The sequence below is a fragment of the Molothrus ater genome, chromosome 10, assembly GCF_012460135.2.
Source record: "Molothrus ater isolate BHLD 08-10-18 breed brown headed cowbird chromosome 10, BPBGC_Mater_1.1, whole genome shotgun sequence".
Taxonomy (NCBI): domain Eukaryota; kingdom Metazoa; phylum Chordata; class Aves; order Passeriformes; family Icteridae; genus Molothrus; species Molothrus ater.
Genome location: NC_050487.2, coordinates 22,129,691 through 22,143,857, shown reverse-complemented (window position 1 = coordinate 22,143,857; position 14,167 = coordinate 22,129,691). Strand labels below are relative to the sequence as shown.

The 14,167-nt window shown below is 42.9% G+C and overlaps 1 protein-coding gene and 1 long non-coding RNA gene across 3 annotated transcripts in view; one reads left to right on the top strand and one right to left on the bottom strand.

Annotated features, from left to right (window-relative positions):
• The first annotated feature begins 269 nt into the window (after positions 1–269).
• On the top strand, positions 270–3,255 carry LOC118690332 (uncharacterized). Its single transcript, XR_004980762.1, has 3 exons — positions 270–331; positions 1,328–1,397; positions 3,213–3,255. It is a non-coding gene; the product is annotated as an uncharacterized LOC118690332 (long non-coding RNA).
• A 90-nt stretch (positions 3,256–3,345) lies between these two features.
• The window catches only part of MECOM (MDS1 and EVI1 complex locus), a 177,788-nt gene continuing 166,966 nt past the window's right edge, over positions 3,346–14,167 (bottom strand). For both annotated transcript variants that reach the window (XM_036389158.2, XM_036389159.2), the window contains exons 9-15: positions 13,685–13,851; positions 11,232–11,309; positions 9,331–9,500; positions 8,117–8,261; positions 5,170–5,406; positions 4,422–4,608; positions 3,346–3,480 (exon numbers count right to left, since the gene is read on the bottom strand). In XM_036389158.2, the coding sequence (XP_036245051.1) occupies positions 3,346–3,480; positions 4,422–4,608; positions 5,170–5,406; positions 8,117–8,261; positions 9,331–9,500; positions 11,232–11,309; positions 13,685–13,851 (1,119 nt within the window). The remainder of the gene's footprint in view (positions 3,481–4,421; positions 4,609–5,169; positions 5,407–8,116; positions 8,262–9,330; positions 9,501–11,231; positions 11,310–13,684; positions 13,852–14,167) is intronic.

Here is a 14,167-nt window from a genome sequence, read left to right as displayed (position 1 = left end):
AAGTACTACAGTGGGGTGAACAGTAGGATGATGCTGAAATAAGCTGAAGGGATTTTTGAAAAGTATTGGCTTTTTTTGTTTTTCCTTAGAAAAAATTAAATCACTGGAGTAGAAAGCCAGAAACATCAATCCTCACTCAGCATCTGTTTGTATCTGGACAATTGCACCTGTGTGGTCCATTGGGGAGGGTATGACACTAAGGCAAAAACCATCCAGTTTTCTTTGTTTATTGGAGGATGAGATGAGTAATCAAATCTGGGTTTGCTTTTCAGCTATTCCTCTGGGTGAACAACTCTGGTACTGAGACAAGGCAGTGAAAATCAAGGTCATGGTAAGGGATCTACATGGAGTTGAAGGATTTGTTGATATTACAGAAATGCTCTTTGTCCCCTCTGCTCATCAAACCCCGTGGCCAGTGCTGCTGGCTGGGACACTGTGACAAGAAAATACCAAGTTCCAGATAACCAATGGGAAAATCAGCCCAGGGATTGGTGGCATTTGCTCCCTAATGGCCACCAGAGCTGGTTATGGGCAGGTTGAACTAACCCTGAGCTCAGCTCAAGGAGCACTTTTCCTGACAGGTCTATGATACGTGTGCTGCTTAACCCAGAACATTAAACCCAGGGGACACGGTCCCACCCTTTCTCCACCTCCCAAACCCTCTTTCATCTAGGGCAGGTGAGGGCAGAGCCGATAAGAACTGTCATTGCATCAAATTAAAGGGGAAAACGATCTGGAAAGCTGTTTGCAGATAAAACTTGTCTTGATTAGTCTATTTGTTCTCTGTATTTGGCAGAAACCTAAAACCAAGTTTCACAGTGACTTTAACTGCCCTAAAAATAATGGCCTATTTATGCAATTATCTGCATGTACGTGGCCATTGCCTCAGGCCACTGCAGTACAAGAATATGCACACAGGATTTTTTTTCCATCTATTTACTATTTTTCCAAGTGGGGTTTAGGCTTCCTGCATGAAAACCATTCCAGTGTAGGTTCTCAGCTTGCCACCAACTCATGCAGAAGGCTCTCAAGCTGAAGGAGCAAACCAAACAAGCCCACACCTGGGCTGAAGACAAGAATGACACATATATTCTGAAATATAACCTTATATCTTATGAGCTACAAGAGGTCTTTGGGCACTGACACAGGCTGAGAGGAGCATCTCAGCCTTTCCATCTCTGCTGATGAGAAGATCAGTAAGATGGGCATTCCCTGGGAAAATGCTGGCTTTTCCTACGTCCCTCCTCCACAGGTTGCTTAGAAGCAGGGATTCAGATCTGATTTCAATGGGAACACAAATTAAAATGCTCTTTTTTTTCCTTTTTAGACTCTAGAAGGCTCATTTTATGCAGTTGGAGGCTCATTTAGCTTCTCAGCCATGGATTTTGATCACTCTGGTGAGTGAATATTTCACTATGCACCAGCCAAGCCACTTCTTCCCAACAAGCAGCAGGCAGGCAAAACTCAAAGGCAGGGCTCCACAAGCGCCTTTGAAGGTGACACTGCACCAACCTCTTCTGTGAAATGACCTAAATATCCCTCTTTTCCAAGGTAGTGTTTTGAAACTTAAAGGACTTAACTAAACCCCTCCAACAGTCAGTCTATTGAGAGGCTCTGGCTCGGGTCCCACATTTCATGGCCAAGTCCAAGACACCTCCCAGTGCCCCATCCTCTGGTTGCCCTCATGACCCCACAGATCCATCTTTGCTGCAGAGGAAATGCTCCTTTTTTTTTTTTGCCCCAACTCAGACAAAACCAAGACAAAAAGGAAATAGATCCCTTCAGTTTTGTAGTCCTTTATTATTTTTTTTTAAGTTGATCCTCCCATAGTAATGTACTGAAATGCGTAACAGTTACATTGTACAAAGCATTTAAAGAAAGTACCTCAACTTGCCGATTATTTCAAAATGAGATTATAAACAAAAGGAAAAATAAATCTGGTCCCTCACTAAAGGCCAAAAAAACCCCCAAAAAATAACTGAATACCTTCCGTTATTTATTTATTTTTTTAAAACATAAATTTGGAACACTTCATCTTACAAATAGGATTAACATGAACATAACATCACACAAGCTCGCAGACAACCAGCATAAAATATTGGGTACAGTTTTTTTAATCAGAAGAATCATGCTTTCATGAAGAAATTATAACTGTTTATACAATCGAATCAATTTACTGTATTACAAAAAAAAAAAAAACAGAACAAAACTAAGTCGCATCTATTAGTTATTTAGTTCATTAAAAGGCAAAAAAAAAATAAAAGAGGAATGTAAGAAAATTTCAAACACTGTTTTGCACTCCCATATACACAGATCAGTTCACCTCACTTTTTTTGGAAGTACATGGGTGCCTTACATCGTAACGCAGTGGGGGACTGGAGCAGTGCTGTTTGTTACAGGAACAGTGCTATTGTAATCAACAAACAATCGTTTGCCAACAAATAAATACACGGTACACACAACACAAAGGAGAAATTAAAGAGGGTAGGGGGAAAGGAAACAATACAACAAAATAGTGACATGATTGTCGAAAATTAAAAAATCTCCTTACAATGATTTGAACTAGCGGTGCTGTCAATGAATGCGGTGCTTTCACGGAATTATCTGGATGATTTAGCTTCTTGGAGTAGTGAACATTCATAGTTTACAATATACACAAGCCTCTTATGTATTGTTTCTCAGAGTTCTTTCTTTTTCTGCCATTTTTTTTCTCCTCGTTTTTCCTTTTTTTTTAAACAATGCAGTTGAGAAGGTAAAAGAATTACGGAGAGAACAAAATATTCCCTGTTACTTCTTTCTACATTTACGATGGATAGTGCGCATTTGATAGAACTATTTTCTTTCTTTGAAGGGCTAAAATGCATAAAGCTTTAATGAAGAGATTTGTACATAAAAGCAACTGTTCCCAATCCTGTGTCAAACTATCTTATACAAAAAGAAAATCAATTCAGTTCCTACTTTAAAGGAGTGCCCATGTGTGTATCAATGCAGTCTTAACCCGCCTGCCCCTGCCCCTCAAAGCCGGGTGAACTGGAAGACACTTTTTCCCGGCCCCGTTTACGTAATCCACTGAAACAATTTTTTTTTTTTTTTTTTAAAGTCGCATTGATCCTCCAGAAGTCAGCAGCTGCCTTTGCTGTGCAAAACAAAGTATTGAGAATAAATAGTTTCTTTCTTTTTTTTTTTTTTTCTTTAAAATTATTCCGTTTAAGGTCACCGGACTTTAAATGAGTGACCCTGCAGATTTATAAGGCATTCTGCTCAGCAGTCTTTTAAATAGTCATATATGAAAGAGCCATGCTACTGGTTTGGACTTGGTCCCATCCTCGGAACGACCCCGCACTGTCATACGTGGCTGATGGACTGGATGGCGCTGGATTCCGCGGCGGCTCTCGCCATACTGTGCCACATGTTGGGAGAACTGTGGGATGCAGAATGAAGGGAGTCCTTCTCGGAGAGAGAGAGCATCATGGCATAGGCCTGGATGGGGACAGAAGAGGGACAAGGAGGTCACACTCCTGCAGCAGGGATCTGAGCTTGGACCCGCGCCACCCGTGTGCAGCCAGGGCAGCAGGCAGGCTACAGCCACTGGGCTCAGCTTAGTTAAAAAAAAAAACCCAACTAAATGCTTTAGGTAAAACCACTGTCAACCCCTTCACTGACACTTTTGACTCACTAATAGTAATAATAATTTCTGCTTTCATCTGGTTTCACAAAGCTCAGAGAAACCTTTAATAGTTGACAAGGTCCCAAAGTCTCCTTTGCCTTCAGATTCTTGGCACAGGAGTCTCTTTTCAAGTGGCTGAGGAATCACATTATCCCTTGTCTCGTCCTGTATTTCACCAAATGTAACAGTCTCCTTTGCTGACCTTTCCTACATGCATATTCTGCAGTTTTTAAAACAGGAATCTTTCAAAGGAGCTAAAAAAACCCATTTTAATTAGTTAATGTTTAGAAAACAGTAAAAAATAGCACGAGGATACCATTTCAGTTATTGCTGTTTGTAAAACGTGCTGAGGACCCAGAGGTGGTACCATCCATCAGGCTATAAAAAAATACCAAAAAGCCAAGCTAGCCAGAAGATCAAGTCACATCCCTGTGAGGCTGCAGCAAAACTCTGCAGCATCAGTGTCAGCAGAATGGAACTAGTTCTTAACATTCATGGCATTTCTGGGGGCAGCAGGCAGAAAAAAAATTAGTAAAAAAAGTAAGAAAAGAGTATGGAAGTCCTCTGTTCTCAGGGACCAGAGTGCCCTGCCATGTCTCTGGGGTGCAGTGGGATGTTGGGTGAGCCTGAGGTTTGTGGACATGGAGCACAGCCCTGTCTGACAAAGCTGGAACAACCCTGCCTGCCACACACTAACAGCTTAATCCTGCGGGTATTTGGTGACAGTAATATTTTAACTAAGTTAAGCTTTTACCTGGGATTTGGATTTCCTGTACAACGGTTGCTTGAGGTCCTCTGGCAGCTGGGAAGCATTGAAAGCTGCCAATTCAGCTTCACTGTATTGATTTTCTTCCATTTTCCTCATTTTGAGGCTATCTGTGAAGTGCCTTATGTGGTCCAAAGCTGAAAGTCCAGTCTTACTATACTCCTCTTCTTTATACCTACAAAAACACCGTGGAGGTTTTAAATGTCAATTAAATGATCCTTTCTGCGTGCCCTCATCTTCTCAGATTTACACATATGAGCAATTTCCCCCTTTTTCACATTCATAAACCACCTTGCCTCATGGAATGGCGATCCTGAAGTAAAAGGAATTCCCTTTTCTGCTCTAAAGAAAGGGCAGTTGAGTGGGGGAGGGAGAGTTTGTCTCTCTCGTGGTGTCTCCACAGCCTTTCACAAGGCCATTATGAGAGATCCAGGACGGCTCACGGAGCAGATAACGTCTCTCCCATGGAACTGTCTCACCCTGCTTCCTGTCTCACCCAGAACCTCACAATAGCTCCCCAAGCACAGTCAGTTTTCCTAACAAGGGCTCCAGACTGCACGAGGAGGCTGAAAGCAGGGCTGGTGTTGACCCAAACACGGACGCACGTTGCTATTGTGAGTGGGAAGCGGCCGCTCCGCAGAGGTTCCCACGGCAGCCGGTTTGGTGCTGGCACTCCTGTATGGTTTATTGTTCCCATTCCGCCCATCGGGCACACCAATACTCGGAAGGAACCAACCTGCCAGGGGAAGCTTTGCAGTTCATGTCCAAAGTACTCGTTTCCTCATAATCCTCCTCGGGAGTGCCCTCATGCATGTCACTCGTCGCGGGCTCTTTGACTGCCTTCCCTGCCATTTCGCTCTCCTCATCCTCTTCATCCATCATTACTTCATCTTCTGCCTCCTCGTCATCCAGCAGATCCGAATTCTGGCTGGCTACCATGGCTTTTTCATCCTTAAAGTGGCTGCCATTCATTCTGAAAGGACCAAAACAAATGCAAGCTATAAACACAGATCAGATATGAAAGCTCCTCATGGGCAGACTCTTGGAGGCAGATCTGAAAAGCATCTGTCCCAGCAGAATAAAGTGATTTCTGTATTTTACATCTTGCTTAGCTTCAGACATTCAGGCAGCATTGGAGAAAATTCCACTCAGAAATCAGTGGGACGTTACAGCACCATCAGCATGGGATTTTCCTGTTATCCTGCTAAAACTACTGTTCTAACAGAGGCGAGTTCAGATAACCATTCCAAATTTTCCCCTGCATTATTTCATCTCAGGTTTCCTATCATACATGTAGTCTGGGCAAAACAACTCGCTGCCTTTGAACAGAAGCTGTAGGAGCCAAGAAATTTTGAAAATCGGATCTGGCATTTTTAAAAAAAAATGACATCCAATATTGCATTCAGAGTTTTAAAGTCAAAATTACATGCATAATTAATTTTGCCCACTATCACCCCTTTGGAAGCCATATTGCTTCATGAATGTATGGATTTCATACATGGGAACCTAAGGGGCTTCAGCTGGAGACCTGAAGAGTGGTCTGCAATATCACCTCTGTGCTGAACTAGGCTATTGACTCATTTGAAGGGTAAAAAGCAATGAAAAGAAAGGTCATATGGCAATTTAAGTGCATTTATTCTTATTAAATGAGTAATAACAGCAATACACACATGGAAAACGATTTGGTCTACAAACTGTTATTACGCTGCCCTTTGCTCTCAGACAATGACTTCTCTTAACTACTTCCTACGGGATTTTTATCAAGGACATAATACCCACGCTGAAGTAGGGCTTGTTTGGTTATGGTCTCAACCCTGTAGGATTCAGACTGCATTGTGTCCATCACATCAAATGAGAATTAAAGAAATTCACCACGGCCTCAATGAACACCCAACCAGAGGCCCAGGGATGTGAACGAGCTGCACCCAGTGGAGCCCCCCCAAAATTCGTGCTACCACCATATCTGCCCCCACCACGTCATGCAGCACAGAGGCCTTGATTCATCTATTGTTCTCATTGTGCAAAAGGTCCTTAACTCTTCCAGGAATACAGTTACAAAAATGGAAACCTTATTGTCCGCACGCAGTTTGCCTCAGACTCCGCGTGCATCAAACTGTGCGGGACAATATGGGAGAGACCCAACGTTGGAGCAAGATAAGATGAACCCTCACAGCCTTGCTGGTGTTTAACATCTGACTTTCTGAGGAGCAAAGCTGGTCTCTGCCACAATAATAGCACCATTTTCCTGAACATATTAGAGTTTCATCTATTTTCCAAGCAAATTCCAGCTGACTGCCATGAGTTTAGTATTGCATTGAAAAAAGCTCTAGGGAACAGTCTGTCTTTAGAAGAGTATCAAAAAAATCTGAGGTTGTGCAGAACAGGGAGAGCTGAAGCAGCCGCCTCCCTCTAAGATCATCAGAGAAATATCTCTTTATCATCTTTTATTTAAATAGGCAGAAATAAGAAATTGTTGAGCTCAGTTTGGGCTGCCAACTTGCTTGTTATGCTCAATTGAGGCTGCTAGAAATGAAAGGGAGATGGACTACAACCAAAGTAACAAAAGCCATGTGATTAAGAAAACAGATTCTCTAATTATGCTTTCAAATGCAGCAATTTGCCAGGGATAAAATATCCGTCAAGAGCAGTCTGAAGTGCCAAATTTAGAAAGGAAACACTGCACAACCCAGCAACCTTTCCACTTTGCTGACTTCCTGTCGGAGGACATGTTGAGACCAGATGTGCAAGGAAAAAAATCCCAAGCCCTCATTGCCAATCAAGATGGAATGAAATTTGAATATGCATGTAATCACTTAATCCAATACTATAGTGGAAATTGTGTTGTGTCCACCCTTTTTATTCCTTCACAAAGGCATCTAGAAATTGAGGAGACAGCAAAGTTTGCCACCAACAGTAAGAATTTTTTGATGTTGATAACATAATGCCGATTCAAAAGGGAAAATAAAGCATAATGCACCACCAATCCCAAAGAAATATGTGGGGGCTCCGTCCCACAGCCTTTTCTGCTTAGCTGTACTTTTATTAACTGAAAATATTTAGAAGTGGTCTCTCTTCTGTTAGTTCAGAAGAATTCAAACACCCATATACTTAATAAATCTTAGTAGAAAAAGCTCTTTCACATGCTGGAGCTCTGTGGACTCCCAGCGCCCACCCGCAGCCTCACGGGCTTTTGGCTACTCAGCATCTTTCTTGGGATTGAGTTACTTACGGGAAAGGACTTTCAGCTACAATCTTCCATTTGATCCAAGAATTTAGCTTGGTCTACTTTACTAATTACACATTTAAATTGCACTTAAATCCTAAGGCTCCATGCATTTAGCCACAGGATGTAGAATTCACCTGTTCTGCCGTGAATGTAAAGAGAAGGAATTTTTCAGCAGACAAATCAATGGCAGGAGCCTGAAACTGAGAGCTCCAGATACAAGGAGAAATGTGCTCACAGATGGAACCTCTTGTCCAGCATCTGCCACTTGGAACTTCTTCATACCCAGTGGGGAGGGAATCAACACATTTTCTTTTCCTGAGACACCAAGGTGGCCACTGAATCAACCAGATTCTGAAATAACTCTGGCTCCAGACATCATCAAAAGTGAACAATTAGGTCTGCAGACCTGGAAAAGGAGCAGTGGGCACCTTCTGAAGGCAGATCAGACACAACTCACCTCTCCTCTGAGTTTCGGGGGGATTGATTGTTGTGGTTGCTGTTTCCAATAAAATTCCTAATTTCTGTGAAGTAAGAGTCCTCCTTGTCATCTAGGATTGCCCCTGTGCTTTCCAGTTCTGAGTGAGGTGAAGATGTTGCAGTACCTTAAAGCAAAATATACAATGTCTGTTTCTGCTCCTTTACATTTTCTATATTTAACCATTTAAATCAAAATGAAATTTAAACTCTGGTTGATACGGGTGAGAGCCAAAAGTTGGTCAGTGTGAACTATCAGCTTTTGGCCATAAAACCAGTAATTAGTGGGCAAAGGATATTTCCAGCCAAAATAACTTAGCTGCATGCTGGGTACCATTTCCATGATTTATCATCACTTTTGCCATGTCCCTATTTCAACATCTCCCTCCTGCTGCTTGTGATTCCAAGACTGTCCATTGATAACTGTCCTTCTTAGACCAATGGCTCAACTGAGCAAATGGAACTTCACTTTTATCTATCAATTATGCAGATTTGTTCAAAAAATGGAGCAGCCATTAACATATTCATTGAGCACTGAGAGCCCAGTGTCGGACGCCTTTCTCTGAGCACTGGGGAAGGGACAGCTCTGCATTCACTGCTTGCCCCTGGTTGTCTCCATTGAGGCAAAATGCAGACTGAAAGGACTGCAGAGAGAGTTTTCATTAAACCCTGCAGACACCCAAACCAGCCCAATGACATCCCCTCCTGCCACTGCCTGTGCTGCTGCTGTGCAGTGACCAATTTGCTTTGGGGCTTGAGAGGCACCATTAGCTCCGTAATAGCCAGCGCTTTTCAGCTCCTGACAGTGGGAATATTTCAGAAGGTGCCAGGAAAATCTTTTAGAGTGCCCCCTGAGACTCTAAATCTAGGACTCCTATTGAGAGCCAAGTGATTGCAGAGATGGGATTAAACCAATTTTCCCAGTCTGTTCTCAAAACGCTATGGGTTGGCTTAATTAAAACCAAAAGAAAAGACATCATCCAGTGGTCTTAAGTTATACAAGGGGAGAGTTTATGCTGGGATTTTCAAAGCACTTTAAATGTCAGCAGAGCTTAGGCACTTACATATTTTGCTACCCCCCACCCGTTGGAGCAGCGTGTGCCTGCAGTGGTGCTGACAGGGAAGGGGCAGTCCCTGCACACGGGACAGGGAGCAGGCTGGGGAGGGAAGAGGCAGGAGGGAAAAGACAGAACATACCAGACATGTTCCCGTTCTCGTGCTTTTTTAGGTGTCTGTCAAGATTGGTTTGTTGACCAAAACACCTGTCACACAAGTGACACTTGAATGGCTTCTCTTTATTGTGGATGTTACGCACATGTCTCTGCAGGTTAGATGATATGCTGAAGGATCTGTCACAGTATTTGCATCTAAAAAAAACAACAAAACAAGTGGGCAGGAAAGAGTTTGTTAGTAGCTGGAAACGTAAGATTTGTCCTAAGATACATGAAGAGCCTTCTGGGCTCAGTCTCAGCACCCAACCACAGTTCCTTGTTCCCTACTGAGGCTCAATCCTCCCTGACATAAAGACTAATTTTAGCTAACTAGAGAGCTGTGCTCTTGGAATGGAGACATAACTTCTATGGTGGGGTTTTCAGCTTTAATTCATATTAGACTTTATATTTTAAGTACTGCCTCTAGGAATGAGCATAATATTTCTGAGCTAATGGCATCAAATTAGCTATGGTAATTGAGTCCCATGTTTTTAAAACTGTTGCACGCAAAGTTGGGAAGTTTGAAAACAGTAGAGCAATAACTCTATTGTTTCATGTGCTGCCAATACAATACAATTAAACACTTTTGGAAAAAACATGAAACAGATCTCTTCTAATGCTCAAATAAGGTAAAAAGGGCTATTTCTTTTCCTATTCTAAATTATACTATGTGATTAAATCTTTTCTTGAGGAATTAGCTTGCTTGATTGCTAATCCCAGAGGAAATTCGGTTATCTTGCAAAAACCAGCAATAAACAATCCCAACCTTTAATACTGTGCCAATGTGAGTAGTTTAGTCTATCACTCTGGTACCAGAGGCATCAATTTTCATACTCTGTAGCGATTTGGAGTCCCTAAAGCCTTTACTGTATTGCTCTTTAAGCCATTACTAAGTCATACTATAACTATTCCAAATTCTCTGGCTGGCAACCAGCCAAGAGTCTTCAGCACTTTAGTTTTTCAATCTTTTACTTCTCCCGTGCCTCTCTTACACTTGTCAAGGATGTAAAATTTTTTTAGTGCTGAAATAACCCATTATGCCACTAATTGCTTGTGGCTTTTATGCAGTGGACGGGTATAACATGCATCAAGACCTTCCTTCAATAAAATTAGATGTGAATCTCATTTCCCAAAGAGACTAGATGCAAAAAAACATTGTTTCCTCACAAACAATGAGCTTACTCTACTCTTTACAGCTCATAAAATGCAGAAATCTGTGCATTTGTTTTACTGGAACATGAACTGGCCTCTTTCCAGTTTAAATTAGCCTTTCGTTTTCAATAATGTGAAGCTTTATACACATTTCTGCATGTGACCATCCTGGATTCAGTATCACACACATATTCTTATCAACAGGAGAGTACACCCACATGGGTTTTGGTTAAGCAGACCTCAGAAAGGATCCAGATTAGGCAGGAAACAAATAAATACAGTAATGCCTTGCAACCAGGACCTTTCAGAAATCAGATGACTGACAAATCACCCAAATTTAGGCTGCAAATAACACCGCAGAACGCCAGTAAAAAACGTTTTTGCAAGGGAAAATAGGCCCATGAGCCCTACTGAACATCACTTCAATCACACTGGTTCAGCAGTGCCAGCCACCCTGCCAGCAAAGGCAGGACTTGGGGGTTGTGTTGGGAAGCTGCCCCAGCCAAAAGAACTTCCCTAAGATCAAAACTCTACCCCCTTCTGCAGCTCCAACACCGAGGATCAGCACAAAACTCTGACACAAAAATGCAACGGTGGGTCCAAAGGTAAGGAGGAAGGGCTGGAGCTGGTCCAGCAAGGAGGTTGGATTCCCTGGCTTTATTCAGAGAAAATGTCTGCATTGGAAGGGACCCCAAAGCTTGGCCACAGCACAGACAGGGGTGAGGGGTGTGGTACCTGTAGGGCTGCTCTCCAGTGTGCGTCCTCAGGTGACGGGTCAGGTTTGCAGATCTCGGGAAAATCTTGCCACAGTATCTGTGATAAGGAAATGCTTGATAAGACAATACAACCTTCAATGGCTTCGTCCCAGTTTGAGCTGCACTGGATGCACAGCCCAAATGGAATCTTCACAGTACGGTCCCACTGCTTTGGTGCAACAACATCTCAGTAAAGGCATTCTGCAAATGTAAGGGATCCACACACACACAAGAGTGGGGCTGGAACTGCTGGCACCAACCAGCTTCACTTGTGCAGAGGCAAGGGTTGTATGAAAAACCTGTTTTAAAGATCACTCCAAGGTTCTAAGCCCACTCTATGATTATCAGCCTCATTCAGATTTGGAATCAAGAGAATCTGTTATTAAAGCCTTGGATTTCTGCCTCTGTGTAAGCAAATTTCAAACCTTTCAACCAATTCTACGTGTCAGCAAACGTGACACCGTTCTGTGCATTGAATAGGATCAGAGCAGACAAGACTCAAAGACCTAATCCATCAAGGTATGTTTCTATAACAACATGTCTTGAAAGAAGGTGACATGTTTTCAAAAAGATCAGATAAACCGATACGCCAGTGTCAAACGCCTGCGCATTCTGGAGATGATATAGAGACCTAAGCAGTGCAATTTAAAAACCATTCTCCAAACTCGATAATATGTCACAGGAAAAATAATGGCAAAAAAAAATAAAATTATCGTGAATTCTCCCCCTTCATTGAAGTAGCATATTAATATTCAGTTTATAATTGGCCCATTCTGTTGAGGACATTTTTGCATGAGGGCAGAGCACACACAGCACTCTCTTAAGTGAATGAGGGTGGTGGCTGCTCCATGCAATGACTTTGAAGATTGCATCCCTTCACTTTTAACATCCCATTTATTTTTTCACAACGTGATGTATAAGCCTTCAAAATACCCACACAGCTAATTCCACTCTCCTGGACAAAGCTCCCATTCATTTTGGGTGCACATTCAATGACTATCTTCATTGTGGATTTTTTTTTTAAGTCTGTACACACAAGTCTTAATAAGTCATGTATTTTATCACTGATCCCTTTGGATATTAAAACCAGAAGCCAGAGAGAAAACACATCTGTAGTTTACGATCAAAAAAATCAATTATGAAAGCACACTTTTATATATGAAAGTGATGAGAAAATTTGGAAAAAAAAGAATTGTTTATATAACGGTTTCCACCTCATTTATCAAACCGCTGTGATACAGGGTGATGCCAGGATTTAGCTTTTATATTTTTCAAATCCTGTACTGCTTTAGTGTATAACTCTAAAACTCCATATACAGTGTCAGTTTCTGTCTTCTCCTGACAAAACAATTCCTCTCTGGGCCTGAAACTCAAGAAGGGATGTAAACAACAGTGAATTGGTAGGGGCGAAGTTGGAGTAAATGACTTCACAACCTGAAACTCTAATTGGAGGATTTACCTCCAATTACAATTTCAGTTAAAGAAACAGGTAACCTCCGATATGTAAATGGCCCAAACTTAGAATTGTCTGAAAAACTCGTGACCGTTGTCCATCTTGGGTGTAGCCTCTGGGAGGCTTCTGACAGCCCAAGGTGTATCTACTGAAGGCCTGTAATAAATACCTGCTTTTATTCTTTTAATCTTATCCAGCCTCTGTTCTAGGCAGCCACTCCAAGGCATCAGGGGAGAGCTCTTTGTTTCGTAACACCAATAATTTAATAAACAGATTCACAGAACCACTGGGTTGGAAGAGACCTTCAAGATCATCAAGTCCAACCCAGCCCCAACACCTCAATTAAACCCTGGCACCCAGTGCCACATCCAGGCTTGTATTAAACACATTCAGGGATGGTGACTCCATCACCTCCCTGGGCAGACAATTCCAGTACTTTATCGCTCTTTCAGTAAAAAACTTTTTCCTAATATCCAAACTATATTTCCCTTGGTGCAGCTTGAGACTGTGTCCTCTCATTCTGTGTGTGATTTTCATCTAGGATTGCCCCTGTGCTTTCCAGTTTCTGGAGAAAGAGACCAACCCCACCAGACCACAGCCACCTTTCAGGAGTTGTAGAGAGTCATAAGGTCACCTCTGAGTCTCCTGTTCTGCAAGCTGAGCATCCCCAGCTTTCTCAGTGGTTCTCACAGAGTTTGTGTTCCCAGCCCCTCACCAGCCTCATTGCCCCATCTGGATGTGCTCAAGCACCTCAAAGTCCTTCCCAAACCGAGGGGCCAGAACTGAACATGGCACTCCAGGTGTGCCCTCACCAGTGCCCAGTACCAGGACAGAACAACCTCCCCGCTCCAGCTGGCCACACCATTCCTGATCCAGGCCAGGAACCCCAGAGGGAAACGCTCTCCATGCTGGGCACGGAGAGGCCTGAGAGCCTCCCTGTTGGATTTCAGAGCAGGGGGGCTTGGGGAGGGCAGCGGTACCTGCAGGTGTAGCGCTCCTTGCCCTTGCGCAGCAGCGTCTCGGGGAGCGCGCTGGGCGGTGCGCGGAAGTTGAACATGGACGGCACCGACTGGATCAGCTCGCTGGCCTCGGGCTTCAGGGCACTGAAGCTCTCCAGCTTCTCGGCCATGTTTTCTATAGCTGACACCTGCAGCAGGAGAAGAGCACAGAGCCCACCACGGTAAGTAACCCCCTCGGATTTATGCCCCCACCGGGAACCCGAAATGCAGAGGACATCAACGGACAAGTGAAAGAAGAAACAAGGGAAAAAACTCAGTGTAGAGTTGCAGTCTTGAAAATTATGGGTCATGAGGTAATAATAATCAGTAAGTGTTCATGTCTTCTTATTTTTAAGCCCCAGCTCCTACAAAATTCCAGGTTTTGCAGTCATGCTCTATGGTTGTCGCCTACAAGTCTATGCATCCTATCTACAGAAATCATTGAACATTTATTACCAAATGAAC